Here is an 18884-nt window from a genome sequence, read left to right as displayed (position 1 = left end):
AAAATTCGTGTCAAAGTAGGAACACGAAATTCATCATTTAAATCCACAAAAGCACAATCCTATCCTTGGCTTCACTTTTGCTCCACCCTCTTGAATCTCTACCCTTTTCTTCTTCTCCAAAGCTTTCTTCTCTCTAACCCTTGTTCTTGCATTTTCTCTCTCTACCTCCCTCAAAAGTTTGTGAAATGTGTAAATGAGTATATGTGACCTAATTTCTCTTAAAACTAGAGTTTATATAGGATCTACATAAATGGGCTCAAACCTCAATTTTCTTAATGAGCTCAAAGTTCACACTAACTAATTCCCAAAGTTTCTACTCACTTAACGGATAAAAATAACAAATAGTTACCGGCTCTTAAATAATTAATTGCTCCTTCTTACAAGTAACTTAGTAAAAATAATTTCTGTCACTAAAACGCTACAAATAATCCTCACAGTGAAATTACTAATTTACCCTTGCTCACAAAATGACCAAAATATCTCTGAGTCCAAAATGACTAAAATACCCTTCAAACGTCAAAATCCAGTAATCCCAACCAAAATACACACAGAGACAATTAATCACATACAAGCACATATAAACACACATAATAAACAAATAAAATAAATCTTGCGAAAATCGGGCTGCTACAAGTAGGCTCCCCAAGAAATCCCTGTGGTCCGGGCTGGAACTCTATATCCTGCTCCTCCTAAGCCTCACCCAGGCCCTCACCCTCCTGTTGGTGAGCCTGCTCATACTGAGGCTAATATGCCTCATGTTGATGCTAATACTGCATCGGGTCCACTATCTGAGATGCACCTGCCTGTGACGATGTCCCCTTCGCATCATGACCCCTACCAATCCTCGTGTCCCCCTGTCTCCGTCTACCACCTTGAGCCTGAGGAGGGCGCGAAGCGACCCTTTCGCCCCGTGCACTAGCTGTAGCAGACTGCCTCCCTGCTCTAAGTCTGCCAGGCCTTTGAGACATATCTACACAACATTTCAAAAGCAAAAAATCAATGTTTTTTCATATGAACATTGTGTCATTTCTAACTATTCAACAACAACAGTTAAATTTCAGCAGTGTCATTTCAATCTGTAAACTACCACATTGCAGTCAAACTAACTATAATTAACATTAACAAACCAATTTCTAACTAATTTCATCATTAACAATGCAAAAAACCACAAATTTTCATTGAGACATTTTATCAAACACCTAGAGTTCAACACAATTTCTAACAATTCCTAACTCTAGCTAACTCTAATCTACCACATTTCAATCCAACATACTCTAATCAACTTTTAAACAACAATTTGTAACTTAATTCATCAAAAAACTAACATGCAAACCAAATTTCTATAAACCTAAATGTGTAAAATTTATCCAAAAAATAAAAAATTTAAACCATAAAAAGACAATGCAAACACTTACTTGATTTTAAAAGGGAAATTGACTTTGAAGGACGCAAGAATGAAGAAATTCGCATTTGAAAGGGCAAAAATCGCACTTGGTGATGTTTTGGGAAGCTTTGAAGGTGAATGATTATGTTCTGAGTTGTTGTTCTATAACAGCACGCATCATGAGTTAAGTCACGTTGAGTTTACAACTTGTGTGAGTTAACTCACGCTAAATGTATTGAGCGCGACTTAAGTCACGCATGGGTACTTTCGTCCGTTCAGTTGGGAGTTAATGTTTTTTGTTGTGAGAAGAGCAATTTTCATAAAAAATAACTAATTTTGTGTCATCTTTTGGATAATCTATGCCATTTGGAAGTGACTTTCAAAAAATGAAGTTTTATATGAAAAAAATAAACGCCTATCACAAATACTAACATCACTAAAGCAAAATCAACTTTTTAAGGCTATTTCAGGTATTTCGTGACTAAATCAACTTTCCAACTTTTATCTAATTCAACTTTACAACTTTACTAAAAATTAATTTCCCTCTCTTCTTTTTCTTTATAATTTCATCTTTCTATAACATTTTATCATTGATTCATTTTCAAAAGTCCCAACTATGCTATTTTTCATTCATTTTTTTCCTGCATATTTCTTTGCCAAAACGTCATTCATTTTTATTGTTCAAAACCCATATATGCTAACATCTCTTTTCCTACATATTTCTTTTTGTAGATTTAACAGGTTACAACATATATGCAAATATGGTGACATTCTATCTTCAAATAATGGTAGGATTACTAACTTTCTTCTTTCTTCAATTATGAATAGTTTTCATATTTTGTTTATCCTTCGTTGGAATACATGAGTAAACTTATGAGATAACTCTACAAGAAAAAATATATAGGTAAGCTTATGAAAATTCTTTCATTCTCAGTGTTACTTTCTTTTTCCTCACACAGTTCTATTTTGATCAAAAGTGTTTTCTAACATTTCAATTTTTTATATCAGATCCAAAAAACATAAACAGATTCATTAATCTAAAAACAAAATCATATGCATGAAACATGTTTCAAGAGAGAGAAAATATTAAAAAAACACCAAAATCAAATTTAATCTTATCATTTGATTGTTGTTGTTGTTTCAAGTATGATAGTGGTGGAGAACAAAATATATTGTACTCATGACATGAAGACCTACCAACAACAGAAAGAGGTGAATCTGATGCACTACGAACTTCTGCATGGTGGGGCTGACCTCTGGCATGGTGGTTACTGACGAAGTTGCTCTGATGGTCTTTCTTTTATGATTATTGGTGTGGTAGTTAACATGAACAAGATGATTGAATTTATTGTTGGTGTGGTAGTTAACATGAACAAGCATCATAGACGATTAATCATTTACACCGAGTTAGTCTATGTATCATGTACATATCAATCACCAATCCAACTATCATTCATCCCCTTATCATTATCACATAACCAATTACACGTTAACATAGCATAATTCATTATTTCTCAAAGTCCGTCTATTTCCACATTTCAGAAAGTTCGTCTATTTTCATCATTTCACATAAATCAATTTACTTCCAATCTAAGTTAGGTTTAATCATTCATATACATCCAATTATACTTCAATTAATTAAGTTTAGGCATTTGGGACCCATTTATACTCATTAGAAACCTTAAAAAGTCGCAAAATTGGAATTTCCCGGCACAGTACAAGCTGCACGGTCGTGCACACTGGGGGCACAGTCATGCTATCCAATGTCGAGTGACACGCACGATTCGTGTCCCAAGAGCGCACGGTCGTGCCACACTGAGAAGACAAGGATCCTGATTTTTTTGCGTTTTCGTGCGTAAAACTTTGTTTTCAAAACCATTTTTCGATCCAATTCGCGTCAAATTCGTCCCAAATACTTAAACCACTTATACTCAATCAATTAACATCATTTCTAACCTAAAACAACTTAGTTCAACTTACTTCAACATCAATTCATCCAAATAATCACTTAAAACAACTTATCTTATAAAAACCCATTTTCACCAACTTAATCCCACCTCAAACAAGTTAACAACAACTCCCATGAATGTTACCCATCTCTCACAAAATTCACCACAACACAAAAATTTCATCCAAACAAGGCATTAACAACACAACATCCATGAATATCAACATAAACTCATACCTAATAACATAACATAGATAGAACATGGATTTAACAATAATCATCAACAACTTCATGAATTTCACACAAATAAGCTAAAATCTCAAACGCACTTATTCTATATAATCAAACATGAGTTTTAGCACAACAACAACAACAACACGATTTCACAACTTTTCTCATACCCAAAATAAGCATAATTAATGGAGCATGGAAATTCACTTAATTCATCAGTAATTCATGAAAACACAACAAACAAGATTCTACCCATTTAAACAATCATTCCTAAAGATGAATAAATCTCACACCTATACCTTATAATCCCCTCCTAAGCTCCAATCTATTCTCCTTCTTTAGTTCTTCAAGCTTTCTCTTCATCTCCCTTGAGATTCTTCTATTCTTCCTTTTTGACTCTATTTTCTCTCTTCTCTCTCTTTGCCTCTTTTATGAAAACTTACCAAATGATTTCACAACCTTATTTGTGACTACTAACTCTCTTATATAGCTACACCAATTGGGTTTGTTTTCTCTTATTCTTATTGGGCTTAGTAACTATTCTCACTCACAAAAATAACACTACTCAATTACTTCACTTAAACCCCCCTTCATTACTTATACACCACAATTCTCTAAATTACTCCAAGTTTCTACTAACTTTATTAATTTATCCTCCACTTCTAAATTACTAAAATACCCTTCATTCTAAAATTAATAAAATATCATTTATCCTCAAATGACCAAAGCACCCTTATCGTCTAAGAATCCACTAACCCACCAAATCAACACATCAAATTATAAATTAAATAAATATAATAATATTCTAAAAATTGAGATGTTACAACACCCGTTGCTCATCCCTTATAGAAGACCATTTACACTACTTACGTGATTGCCCTCATTCCAAGGAGCTTTGACTTCACTTGGGAATGGGAGGACAAATGGATTTTTTTTCTCCCTAACAGAAGCCAGAACTTGGGTCAAGCAAATGACATGTGGTACTCTATGAGTTTTATTTCTTGCAGGTTTATGGCAGACTTGGTGCTGGAGAAATAATAATATTTTTGAGGAACAACCTTGTCAGATTCATGAAGTGGTGAGGAAGACTCAAGCATTGCATGATGAGTTCATTACTTTTTGCCAACTTACGGGCTCTAACACATCTATTGCCCAAATTTTAGTGCATTGGAAACCACCTCCTGAGGGTCTCATCAAACTCAACGTGGATGACAGTTTTCTTGAAGACAGTTCTCGTCTAGGTACTGGTGGAGTTCATCGTGGCCATGATGGGAATTGGATAGTGGGGTTCACTCACTTTGCAAATGGTGGTGATGCACTCTTGACGGAACTTCATTCTATTCAACTTGGGATTCCAACTTGTTATGATATCAGCTGTACAAACTTCATTTGCAAGAGTGATTGTTTGAAAGCAATAGACCTTATCCCCAATATGACAAATGTAAGTTTGCATGTGTATGTCTTTGTGTTACTAGAAATCTCAGATGCCTTGCAACATGATGAGATCAAGAGCTCATTAAGCATGTGGAAGGAAACATATAAAAAAAAATACATGGAAAAATGAATAAAAAAATTGGCCCAAAAACACTAAGTATGGTTATTTTGTGTGTTTAATCCATTTTAAATCTTCCAAAGCTTTAAATGGAGTGTTTTGTGTGTTTATTTCGTGCAAAGGAGTGCTGAAGACAAAAGAAAAACAAAGCATTAAGAGCATTTAATCTGATGGAGGAAAGAAGGCAGAATTGAAAAAAGAAAGAGACAAGACTTCAATGAGACAATGAAGGCATTTCATTTCAGCATATGAAACCACCATCATCATCAAAATCACGTCCATAATCATGAACATCAAGAGCAGCCACCCTCATTTATTGATTTGTCTTGTAACCATTTCTTATATTCATGTTAATTTACTTCAGCCATAGGAAATAATGATAGATTAATTTGGCTGAAGGAATTTTAAGAGTTATTTGCCTTTTCCTTTGTAATTCAGCAAGTGTGCCTCCTACCTATATATAGGACACGAAAATTATGAATAAAGGAAGACTATTTTGAGTGAAAAACTACACTATGAATAAAGGAAGCAATTGCTCTTTGGTTCTGGATTGGACCAATTTTGATCATATCAAGAATCCTTTCTTGTGGTGATCCTCAATCCCATAGACTTATCACTTTCTTGGATTAGAAGGTGTGGCGTCCCTTTCTTTCCATTCCATTTCTTCATTTTATCCACAAACTCTGTTTGGGTCAAAATTCTGCCATTTGCCTATTTTAACCCAAATATCCATTTTCCAATCTGTTTAACATTTTGAATCACATTATCAAAGCAATTTCGTGAGTTTGAAGGAAAAATGACCATTTTTGCTTCCGACGGCTTCGTGGCACTCATCATTTGGTATTCAGAGCGTTTGGGACAATTTTTGTTTCAATTTTGAAATCATCATCATCTTCATTTTCTATGTTATCATTGCAATTCCTTTTCATTTTCTTTTTGACGTATTAGAAAGAAAAAAAATGCCTCCAGAATTATATATGAGAGAGCTTCTCATGGTAAGGAGAATGCGTGGAAATCAAGTCAAGGAGGAGGATACAACTCAAAGAGAAAATATTTTCCAAACAAGATGTCTAGTGCAAGGAAAGGTATGTGCTTTAATTATTGATGGTGGGAGTTGCAGTAATTTTGCTAGTACTCGATTGGTGTCTAAACTTAATTTGGACACAAAACCTCATCCTAAACCTTACAAACTCCAATGGCTTAAAGAAACTGTCGAAATGATGGTTAATAAACAAGTGGAGGTTTGTTTTAGAATTGGAAAATATGAGGATGTTGTTTTGTGTGATGTAATACCAATGGAGGCTAGTCACCTATTGTTTGGGAGGCCTTGGCAATTTGATAGAAAAACTAATCATGATGGATATTCGAATAAATATTCTTTTGTTCATCATGGCAAAAAGGTTATTCTTGCACCATTGAGTCCTAGTGATGTGAGAGAAGATCAAAAGAAATTGAGTGAAAAATATGAGCAAGAAAGAAAAGAAATAGAAAAAAAAGAATGTGATGAAAAAGGAATTCTTGTTGGTAAAAATGAAGGTTTTATAAATAAAGAAAATGAAGGAGGCAAACATAAAAAAACATGGAAAAAAGGAAAATCATTTTTACATAATTCAGTCCCATTGTATGCAAGTTTGGATTTGAGGACAAATCCTTTTGAAGAGAGGGAGAATGATGAGATCAAGAGCTCATTAAGCATGTGGAAGGAAACATATAAAAAAAAATACATGGAAAAATGAATAAAAAAATTGGCCCAAAAACACTAAGTATGGTTATTTTGTGTGTTTAATCCATTTTAAATCTTCCAAAGCTTTAAATGGAGTGTTTTGTGTGTTTATTTCGTGCAAAGGAGTGCTGAAGACAAAAGAAAAACAAAGCATTAAGAGCATTTAATCTGATGGAGGAAAGAAGGCAGAATTGAAAAAAAGAAAGAGACAAGACTTCAATGAGACAATGAAGGCATTTCATTTCAGCATATGAAACCACCATCATCATCAAAATCACGTCCATAATCATGAACATCAAGAGCAGCCACCCTCATTTATTGATTTGTCTTGTAACCATTTCTTATATTCATGTTAATTTACTTCAGCCATAGGAAATAATGATAGATTAATTTGGCTGAAGGAATTTTAAGAGTTATTTGCCTTTTCCTTTGTAATTCAGCAAGTGTCCCTCCTACCTATATATAGGACACGAAAATTATGAATAAAGGAAGACTATTTTGAGTGAAAAACTACACTATGAATAAAGGAAGCAATTGCTCTTTGGTTCTGGATTGGACCAATTTTGATCATATCAAGAATCCTTTCTTGTGGTGATCCTCAATCCCATAGACTTATCACTTTCTTGGATTAGAAGGTGTGGCGTCCCTTTCTTTCCATTCCATTTCTTCATTTTATCCACAAACTCTGTTTGGGTCAAAATTCTGCCATTTGCCTATTTTAACCCAAATATCCATTTTCCAATCTGTTTAACATTTTGAATCACATTATCAAAGCAATTTCGTGAGTTTGAAGGAAAAATGACCATTTTTGCTTCCGACGGCTTCGTGGCACTCATCATTTGGTATTCAGAGCGTTTGGGACAATTTTTGTTTCAATTTTGAAATCGTCATCATCTTCATTTTCTATGTTATCATTGCAATTCCTTTTCATTTTCTTTTTGACGTATTAGAAAGAAAAAAAATGCCTCCAGAATTATATATGAGAGAGCTTCTCATGGTAAGGAGAATGCGTGGAAATCAAGTCAAGGAGGAGGATACAACTCAAAGAGAAAATATTTTCCAAACAAGATGTCTAGTGCAAGGAAAGGTATGTGCTTTAATTATTGATGGTGGGAGTTGCAGTAATTTTGCTAGTACTCGATTGGTGTCTAAACTTAATTTGGACACAAAACCTCATCCTAAACCTTACAAACTCCAATGGCTTAAAGAAACTGTCGAAATGATGGTTAATAAACAAGTGGAGGTTTGTTTTAGAATTGGAAAATATGAGGATGTTGTTTTGTGTGATGTAATACCAATGGAGGCTAGTCACCTATTGTTTGGGAGGCCTTGGCAATTTGATAGAAAAACTAATCATGATGGATATTCGAATAAATATTCTTTTGTTCATCATGGCAAAAAGGTTATTCTTGCACCATTGAGTCCTAGTGATGTGAGAGAAGATCAAAAGAAATTGAGAGAAAAATATGAGCAAGAAAGAAAAGAAATAGAAAAAAAAGAATGTGATGAAAAAGGAATTCTTGTTGGTAAAAATGAAGGTTTTATAAATAAAGAAAATGAAGGAGGCAAACATAAAAAAACATGGAAAAAAGGAAAATCATTTTTACATAATTCAGTCCCATTGTATGCAAGTTTGGATTTGAGGACAAATCCTTTTGAAGAGAGGGAGAATGATGAGATCAAGAGCTCATTAAGCATGTGGAAGGAAACATATAAAAAAAAATACATGGAAAAATGAATAAAAAAATTGGCCCAAAAACACTAAGTATGGTTATTTTGTGTGTTTAATCCATTTTAAATCTTCCAAAGCTTTAAATGGAGTGTTTTGTGTGTTTATTTCGTGCAAAGGAGTGCTAAAGACAAAAGAAAAACAAAGCATTAAGAGCATTTAATCTGATGGAGGAAAGAAGGCAGAATTGAAAAAAAGAAAGAGACAAGACTTCAATGAGACAATGAAGGCATTTCATTTCAGCATATGAAACCACCATCATCATCAAAATCACGTCCATAATCATGAACATCAAGAGCAGCCACCCTCATTTATTGATTTGTCTTGTAACCATTTCTTATATTCATGTTAATTTACTTCAGCCATAGGAAATAATGATAGATTAATTTGGCTGAAGGAATTTTAAGAGTTATTTGCCTTTTCCTTTGTAATTCAGCAAGTGTCCCTCCTACCTATATATAGGACACGAAAATTATGAATAAAGGAAGACTATTTTGAGTGAAAAACTACACTATGTGTGTTTTTGAGCAATTGCTCGTTGGTTCTGGATTGGACCAATTTTGATCATATCAAGAATCCTTTCTTGTGGTGATCCTCAATCCCGTAGACTTATCACTTTCTTGGATTAGAAGGTGTGGCGTCCCTTTCTTTCCATTCCATTTCTTCATTTTATCCACAAACTCTGTTTGGGTCAAAATTCTGCCATTTGCCTATTTTAACCCAAATATCCATTTTCCAATCTGTTTAACATTTTGAATCACATTATCAAAGCAATTTCGTGAGTTTGAAGGAAAAATGACCATTTTTGCTTCCGACGGCTTCGTGGCACTCATCACAACATGAGACTATCAATTTAGTTCACATTCCAAGGAAGCAGAATAAATTTGCTGATTTTATGACTAAGAAGGGTGTCCATACCGCTTATTAAACTTACTAGAATCGTCCTCCAGATGATTTAGAATGTCTCGTTCTAAGAGACAAACTAGCTATACCCACGGGCACCATACTAATTAATTCTTATATTAGTATTTTCTCATTTACAAATATTCCAACATTAAGTTTTTTAATTCCTCTAACTTCAGCTGAAACTAATTGATAAAGCCGTCCATTCTGACTTTAGGTAATGGAAGATGAGTGAACTTTGTCAATATTGAGAAATTGGGAATTTGTGATAAGCTAGACATGATGGACAGCCGCCAGCTAATAAGAAAAAATTCTGGTAATATTCATTTTTCAACCACTTAAAGGAAAGAGGCCAACCAAACTATTGATCTAGGGAGACATTAATGATTGCTAAATAGACTATATGCAAATCAGTACCATTTCCACTTCCACTCCTAAAAATTGAATAAACTTAGCTGTAACATTTGATTTTTCAAAAGTCTTTAGCAAACATTTCCTAAAAAAAAAGTCTTAAGCAAATTTAATAAGACTGTCATTTAATTTTGACTCACCAACCTCCTTTATTTTTTAAATTGGAAAAAAACATCTTTAATTTTATTTTTTTACTCAAAATCTTGAAATTCAATATGAGATAATTATTTGAATAAATGGTCAATTTTGCCTCTAAAATTGTAGTGATGTTACCAATCTAGTCTCACATTATTAATATTCTAAAATGATCAGTGAAGTTGTAAAATGTTAATCAAATTTATTCTTCTTGATAGATCTGATGTCAATTGTATTATTATCACCCTCCATCTTTGTATTCATATTTTTATTATATTATAGAATTTCACTTTCGCTTAAAAAAAAATTGTATCATTGACATTATTCTCCTTCAGATGTATCCTCAATATATTTTTTTGGCTAAAGTTCCCTTTTCACCCCTTAAGTTTTAAAAAGTTGTGATTTTTCCCCTATAAAAAAAATAACAAAAGTGGTCCGCCATGTTTTGGGAAATATGCTCTTTTGACCCCATAACATAAGGGAAATATGATCTTTTGACCCCTTATCTTTTCAAAAAGTTGCGATTATGACCCCTTTTTTGGGACATGTGGCGTCTTCTCAGTAATTTTGGGACGAAAGGGTCCAAAATTGTAATTTTTTTAATAGGGGGCTAAAATCGCAACTTTTTTAAACTTAGGAGTCGAAAAGTGCAGTTTAGCCTTTTTTTTTTAAAGGAACCTCAATATTATTTTTGAATTTTTTTATTTATTTAAATTGCTAGAGTACATCAAAACAATACAATGATATATTCAACCTCGCTAAACAACACACAGGGATTTCTCTGTCAGAGAGGAGAAGAAAAAAAAACGAATTCTCCAAATTTTTTTGTCATAGAAGGGATAAACCCTAATCACAATCACACAAAAAACCTCGCTAAACACATAGACGATGAATATGTGAACAAATTCACAACATCTAAATTGGCAACATACAACAAATAATATGATAAAATTAAAATGACTGGAATACTCATGCCTTTGTATTTGCAACGTGGACATAATCAGTAATTGAGTGAAACTAATCTTTCATTAGGAATCAAACGAACAATGGCATACAAGACGACGAACAACACTGAGACGTAGAAATCACATAAAATCTTAAATCTATGTGAAAATAACTTAATCAGATTAAAATAGTGATGTTGAATGGTTTCGGTTTAAAAATTCACATAAAATCACCCATCAAGAAAGAAAATGAAAAAGAAAACATTGAGAGAGAAAACTAAGGTTGAATTGTTTAACTAGATGATTTGGTTCTAACTTGATTATTGTAGGGTTAACAGTGCTTTACCCCCTGTAATATATGTCATTTATGAGTTTATTTCCTGTATTTTTTTTATTCACCCCTGTAAAATATATATTTTTTGGAATACACCGTAAAAGGTCATTCAAAAACCATTTTACTTTGCAGAAATTTTTCATTTTTGAGTGACCTATTAGGGGATATTCCAAAAAAAAAAATTATGGCGGGTAAATAATAAAAAAATTTACAGGAGAAAAACCGAGAATGACCTATATTACAAGAGGGTAAAACACTGTAACCCATTATTTTATTGTTTTAGTATTCATCTCTTTTTTAGGAGACTCAAAATTTCTTGAATTGGGATAATTGTTCTGTCTCATCATAATGTTATTATAGTCTCTATAAACATCTCCAAAAAAATTATGTTAGACCATTTACAATGGTTTTTACATTCAACAAAACTCAACACCCACTTTTTCAATTCCCAACACTCCACATCATTTTTTCTCTCTTATTTAACACTCATTCAACTTTTACTCTCTCCAATGATTTGTCATTCAACACTTTACCCCACCACTTTTTATTTCTTATTCTTATTTAATTTTATGTTTTTAAAATTACAATCATCGATTATAATTAAATTAAAATAAAAAACACTTAACAAAATTTATTTAAATAATTTATTTTTAGGCACAGAGGATGGGTGGTTGAAAATTGATGCAAAACCAAAATTAGGCATGTTTTGAGGACGTTGGTTGGAAAATTGATTTGCATGTTGACAATTGTTGGGATTTTGGTAGCGAAATCGGTAATCAGAAGAATTCTGGGTGTTGAAATGATTATTATTGGGATCAATTTCATTAAAAAAAAGACTAAAACTTCAAAAGAAAAGCTAATAGAAAGCTAATAATAAGATTAAGATAGTGAAAAACTTGGTTTTTTTCCTGTGTCAAAATCAAATGAACCAAGTCTATATTTATAGACAAAAAAAATCATGAATTTTGGTAAAAAAAAAAAATAAAAAAAATTATTTGCAATGAAATAATTGAATTCAAATTATTAAGATGAGAAAAATCCAAGCAGCCAATCAAAATCTGTCAAATTTCCACTCATTATCCAATCAGCTTTCTCTCTCCGCGTCCATTGACTCTCACTCGCGCCTGTCGGCTCGTGCAGTTCATGCGCTGGCTTTGTCCAACGAAAATGCGACACGTGGCCAGACCAGGACCTAACTTTGATTTGCTTCATCACCTCTTTCATCCACATCATTTTTCTATCATTTTCAGCAGGCTCTTGCAATGGTTCAACATATTTAAAGTGGCTTTCAATAGATCCATTGCACATGGTCTTAGGAAATTCGGCAGAGTGCAACAAAGAGAGTCATCACATAAGAGAAATAAGGAATTTGGAATTGATGGAATGAAATTAATTGATTACTCGATGTAGAATACAATGTACTACTAGTAACTATTTTAGACTATTTTAATATATAAAAATTAATCATTTATTTCAATTTCACATATTTTAATGCTTCCCAAAAAGATCCACTAAATGTCTCTACCAAACAAACAGCAACAATAATACCGACCTGAATCTAGTACAACTAATTTCTAGATGCATCAAAAGAGAAGACACACTTAATGTGAAAAAGGTTGTTTCTAAATCATAATCATTACCACTAATAAAATGATGTTAATGTCAACATTCAATCTGTTTGACTTGTATACCAAACCATATTCATGTTCATCTACTGTTTCTTTTCCTCTCTCTTTATTACTCTTCACTGCAAAATATCTTCAGTTTCTAACTTACCAACCAAACAAAAAAAAAAACTTTAGTTTCTAGTTTCTACCTATTCTTGATGTGAGTTTCAAAAACCATAGCTTTTTTCTTCTTCAATGGACACACAAAATCTGATTATACATTTCATTCTTCTCATTTTCATTCCATTTTCATCATCTTCTTTCACTCCTACAGATAACTACCTTCTCAACTGTGGATCAAATGACAATGTTACCTTTTTCAACAGGCTTTTCATAGGTGATGATTCTACCAACCAAGGCTCAAATTTTCTCTCTGCAGAGAACTCAATTTCCTTAACCAACCAAAACCCATCTCCAAATTTGGCTACTTTGTATCATACTGCAAGAATTTTCACTAGCAAGGGAAGCTACAGATTCACCTTGAAACAAAATGGTACCTTCTTTGTTCGTTTTCATTTTTCATCTTTTAAGGCTCAAGGTTTTGATCTAAGGGATGCAAAGTTTAATGTCTTGGTTGGTGAGAAATTGGTTCTGAGTAATTTCAATCTCAAGTCTAGTAATGATACAATTATTAAAGAGTTCATTTTGAAATTTGAGTCAAATTTGCTTGAAATTGTGTTTAGACCTGTTAGTGATTCTGGTTTTGGTTTTGTCAATGGTATTGAAGTGTTTTCAGCTCCTGAAGATTATGTTGTAGAATATGGAGCTAGGTTTGTTGGTCCTTTTGGTGTTAGGGAATACAAGAATCTTTCTAATGTTTTAGAAACTATTCATAGGATTAATGTTGGAGGTGAAAAATTAACTCCTTTTAATGATACCCTTTGGAGAACATGGATTCCTGATAATGATTTTCTGGTTTTTAAGGATGCAGCTAAGGCTGTAGTGAGCACTCACACACCAGATTATCAGAACGGGGGCGCGACTAGAGAGATCGCGCCGGATAGTGTTTATATGACTGCTCAGGAGATGAATAGGGATCATAATTCCATTTTAGCTTCACAATTCAAGATAACATGGAATTTTTCAGTGGATTCAATTGGTGTTCGACATCTTGTTAGGCTGCATTTCTGCGATATTGTTAGTCCTTCTCTTAATTTGCTATACTTTGATGTGTATATCAATGGATATTCTGCGTATAAGGATGTTGATTTGTCGTCCCTTACATTCCATATGCTTGCATCTCCGGTTTATGTGGATTTTGTTGTTGATTCTGATGATTCGGGTGTTATTCAAATAAGTGTCGGCCCTTCTGATCTTAGTAGTTCAATGAGGATGAATGCGATACTTAATGGTGCAGAGATAATGAAGTTGTTGAATGCTACGGATTCACATGTTGCTCCCAGGAAGAAAAAGTTGTTGGTATTGGTTGGTTCAATTGTAGGAGGAATTGTTGTTTTACTTGTAGTTATAGCCGTTTTTCTAGTTTGTTGCAGACGCAGGAAGATAAAACCGAAACTAAGGACGGTGGGAAGTATTGGATGGACGCCTTTACGCATGTTTGAAGGGAGTTCTCTTAGTAGAATGTCAGAAGGGGCAGCTTATCCGTCTCCCAGTTCACGTGGATATTTAGGCTTGCAAATCTCTTTTTCTGATATACAATTAGCAACTAACAATTTTGATGAAAGTCTAGTTATAGGATCTGGTGGATTTGGTAAGGTTTACAAAGGAGTGTTAAGAGACAATGTAAAAGTTGCGGTCAAGAGAGGCATGCCTGGATCAAGACAAGGACTACCAGAATTCCAACGAGAAATATCGATTTTATCCAATATTCGACATCGCCATCTTGTTTCGTTAGTTGGATTTTGCGAAGAAAATTCGGAAATGATCCTTGTCTATGAGTATGTTGAAAAAGGTCCACTCAAAGATCATCTATATGGTTCAGAAGGACTTCAACCTTTGTCTTGGAAGCAGCGTCTCGAGATATGCATAGGTGCAGCTCGAGGTCTACACTATCTTCACACAGGTTTCACACGAGGAGTCATCCACCGCGACATTAAATCCACCAACATTTTGCTCGACGAAGATCATGTTGCTAAGGTTGCTGATTTCGGTCTTTCAAGATCCGGACCTTGTATCGATGAAACTCATGTGAGTACAAATGTGAAAGGTAGTTTTGGTTATCTTGATCCAGAGTATTTTCGAATGCAACAACTAACGGATAAATCAGATGTTTATTCGTTCGGAGTTGTGCTTTTCGAGGTTCTTTGTGTTAGACCTGCTGTTGATCCACAACTTGATAGGGAACAGGTGAATTTAGCAGAATGGGCTCTTAAATGGCAGAAGAAGGACATGTTGGAGCATATTATTGATCCTTATCTTGTTGGAAGGATCAAAGACAGGTCATTGAAGAAATTTGGCGAAACAGCCGAGAAATGTTTGGCCGAATACGGCATTGATAGGCCGTCAATGGGTGATGTATTGTGGAATTTGGAATATTCACTTCAGCTTCAAGAAAGAGGTCAAGAAGTGAATGTCATTACTAATGCAGAAGTGAATGTAACATCTACTATATAATTCCTTGAAATCCCAAAGTTTTTTCTCAACTAATGACTAGTGAAAGAAACTAGAGATAGGAACTCTCTTAGGCTATGTTTGGATATTTTAAAACAAGAAAAATGGAATAAATTAAAGCTTTCATTCTATTGTTTGTGTATTTTATAACAAAACTGAAAAAAGTTCTCATTCCATTCTTAATGATGTTGTGTTTCACATGGTAAAAGAATTGTATCAGGCAGTAAATGTGCTTTTATTAGATATTCTTTCATTATAAGTAGATTTTGTTTTTTCTTTTGCGGAAATTATGCCTCAACGAGCCATGACATGTACTTATGGGATGCAAAATGTTTGGATTAGCTCAAGATTGTTCTTAAACAAGATTTTTCTTCTTGATCATATTTTTAATTGTAGGATCATATATTTAGTGGTAGGATCATATATTTTTCTTAAAAAGTTAGAATGATGATTTAATCACATGTGAGATATTTTCAAAATATAAGTTTAGAAGGTTGGATTATTTGAATGTGCAAATATGGGATTGTGATCGAGTAGATTTGGCGAGGGTAAGTGATGACATGTCCTCTTACGTTATTTTTAGCATATTTTTCAGTCATATTAGCAACAATTTGGGTCAATAAAGAGGAGTTCTAGAGAAGTTGCTCATGGTTTCAGGGATATTTTGTAATGTTTTCGTATCGAGTCAAGTAATTCCAGTTCTTTCCTAAACGAAGCAATTCATAGGTGTTTTTGAAGTATTTTATTGTAAAATCATGTAATTCGGCAAATCAAGACACCTCATGAAAAATAGAAGTCATAAAATAAATATTCAAGAGGCCTTTGAAGACATTAGAAGTTAGGGAATTTTATCTCAAGTCCCAAGACCAATTCAGAAGAAGAAAACACTCAAAAAGACGAAGAAAAAGGAAAAACGACACCGAGGATTAAAGCCACGTCCGAGGCCCGTGCCACAGGCGCATGAACAGAGAGCAAAAGCTCGTTGTTTAGCTGTCACGTGCGGTTTGCATCCTCCGATGCGTGGGGCACGTGCGGTTGTGGGAAAAAACAACTAAATACTGTTTTTTCTATGCGAGTTTGTGGAAAAGCCTACTTTTTTCAACTTAAACCTATAACACCCTAAACTCTTAATCGGATAAATCATGCAAACAATACAACTATTCAAAGATTTTAGATGCTATATCTTCAATTTCATCCAATACATGCAAAAATAATTTTTCAAAACTCGCAGCGGAATAACATCATAACATCTCATCACCAAATAAAATCTCCTAACATAGTCACATCACATGTATCATAATACATCACCAAATAAATCTCAAATCGTAACACATCTCATAAAGACATGAAAAATAAACGACAAAAGACTGACACCCTAATCAGAGCCCTAGAACTAGACTCAAGCATAAAGGAAACGAGGTAGCTCCAAAGCTAATCCTCAAGCATACTCACAAGCAAAGGCAAAACAACTAATTTTGCAAGCCGTCTACCCAAGGTGTTATTATTATTATTATTATTTTCAATCAAACAAAAATCCAACTTTTAACCGTTAAACTTTCATCTAATCATTGTTTAAAAGTGAATCAAATACATAACTCCCTATCGGAACGATACTCTTTATTACTACTTCGGTAAACCGTGCACTTGCGGATTTACGACATCAATACAACCGTATCATAAACATCGTCACTAAATACAAAAGTATTCTAATCATTGTCACTGAATACGAAAGTATTCTAATCATCGGCACTTGATATAAATATCCTACTCAACAACTTATGAATGCATTAACATATGACTCAACAATGCATACGTTCACCCAACAACTCATCAAACATTAACATTTTCACTTTTCATACATGCGTTCATCATCAATAACATCATCACTTTGCATGTAAGAACCCATCATCATTAATAAATCATTATCATTAAAATCATCATAAACATCATCATATTCATCACCAAACATTCATCAAATCGTCATCACAAAAAAGAAAGTCCTTTGCTTCATAATTCACAATTCACATAACAACGGACAATTGTTTGCATCATGATAACCAACACAATACACATCCATCAAGCATTGATTCAATCCTATTCCATCATGTTATCATGTATACAAGTTCATTTGCAACTCATCAATTCATTTTCCGTCATTTAAACATAGTTAGTCTATTTTCAAAAAAACCATCTTTTTCAAATTATTCACAGAAAACAAGGCATCCATGTTCAAACACATCAACAAAGCATATCCATATATCACATATGATCACAACAGTTGATACATATCCACATCATAACTCAATTTCGATTATTTTCAAAATTGACTAAGTTTGTCTCATTTTTCTCATTTTTCAAAAAGTAATTCATTTTCAAACTAAGACTAAGTCCTAAGCTCACATACACCTTCCATAATCATTCTAAACTCATTGTAACAGAAAACAAATCATATCCCTATAATTTTTTTTTAGAAAAACAAGTTTTAGAAAATTCTTCGTTCTTGAACATTTTTCAACTAAGTTTGAATTTGATTCATCAAAACCATTTTAATCCAATCCAATTGATGTTCTAGTAGGTTTCTAAGTGAAAACAATAATCAAACACATCAAAAGAAGCATTTAAGGGTGTCCGGAACGAGCCCCAAATGCTCGGGATGCCCAAAATCATAGGTTCTGTCCTGGGCAACTCGCCATGGCAAGCTCCAGCTTGCTAGGCGAGCTACACCAGTCAGGGGAACCGATCCAATTTTTCCGAAAAAACCCCAATTTTGATCCCCTTTGACCCAAATTCGTTTCCCAAATGAAGATAATATTGCTTTAGTTATAGGTTTGTGTTTTGATGATGTCTAAATAGCTAGGTTTATTTGAAGACGTTTTTTTTTATGTTGTATAGATTTAGCTTAGAAACTTGTTAAAACACCTAGAAAACCATGTCTCATTGTGTCATGTGATCCCTTGATGTCTCGTGTGTTGTCATGTATAGGAAAATCCTTCCTTGAATTGCTTGATTCGATTCATGATTCATTGATTCATATCAAGCATTCTTTCGGTCCATTTTCCTTGTGTCACTCCTTTTGAATCGAGTCAAATTTTCATGAATAGCATTACAATGAATCGATTCACACTTTTCATGAATAATATCACATGAATTGATTCAAATTATGTTGAGTCGTATCATGAAAGCATCCAGACTTTGGTTGAATCGATTCATAATATTTTAAATCGTATCAATCTTCATCTGGAAACATTTGAATCGATTCAAAGGGTGTCTGATGCGTATCAATCTTCATAGTCTTTCTAATTATCATTTAGCTGTCTGAATCGATTCACACATTTAGTGAATCATGTTGGAA

At 33.6% G+C, this 18884-nt stretch overlaps 1 protein-coding gene and 1 long non-coding RNA gene across 4 annotated transcripts; one reads left to right on the top strand and one right to left on the bottom strand.

The window, feature by feature from the left end:
• Positions 1–498: 498 nt before the first annotated feature.
• Positions 499–3996, bottom strand: LOC146915106 (uncharacterized). Its single transcript, XR_015013240.1, has 2 exons — positions 3863–3996; positions 499–970 (listed from the first exon to the last, which is right to left on the bottom strand). It is a non-coding gene; the product is annotated as an uncharacterized LOC146915106 (long non-coding RNA).
• An 8997-nt stretch (positions 3997–12993) lies between these two features.
• On the top strand, positions 12994–15740 carry LOC146915105 (putative receptor-like protein kinase At5g24010). 3 transcript variants are annotated; one of them, XM_085717666.1, is made up of 3 exons: positions 13069–13121; positions 13288–13454; positions 13886–15740. In XM_085717666.1, exons 2-3 carry the CDS (start codon positions 13452–13454, stop codon positions 15533–15535), a joined length of 1653 nt encoding a protein of 550 aa, XP_085573792.1. In that variant the 5' UTR covers positions 13069–13121; positions 13288–13451; the 3' UTR covers positions 15536–15740. The 3 variants fall into 3 exon arrangements, with proteins under 3 accessions (XP_085573791.1, XP_085573792.1, XP_085573790.1); XM_085717665.1 differs by having other exon boundaries at positions 12994–13121; positions 13288–15740; XM_085717664.1 differs by lacking the exon at positions 13069–13121 and having other exon boundaries at positions 13131–15740.
• The last annotated feature ends 3144 nt before the right edge of the window (positions 15741–18884 follow it).

The sequence above is a fragment of the Medicago sativa genome, chromosome 6, assembly GCF_051527215.1.
Source record: "Medicago sativa cultivar Bolivia chromosome 6, Bolivia_mono, whole genome shotgun sequence".
Classification (NCBI taxonomy): Eukaryota; Viridiplantae; Streptophyta; class Magnoliopsida; order Fabales; family Fabaceae; genus Medicago; species Medicago sativa.
This window is presented reverse-complemented; position numbering and strand designations above follow the sequence as displayed.

Bases quoted from the DNA above. Each gene is read 5' to 3' on its own strand.
- LOC146915105 (XM_085717664.1), top strand. From the start codon at position 13,157: ATGGACACACAAAATCTGATTATACATTTCATTCTTCTCATTTTCATT.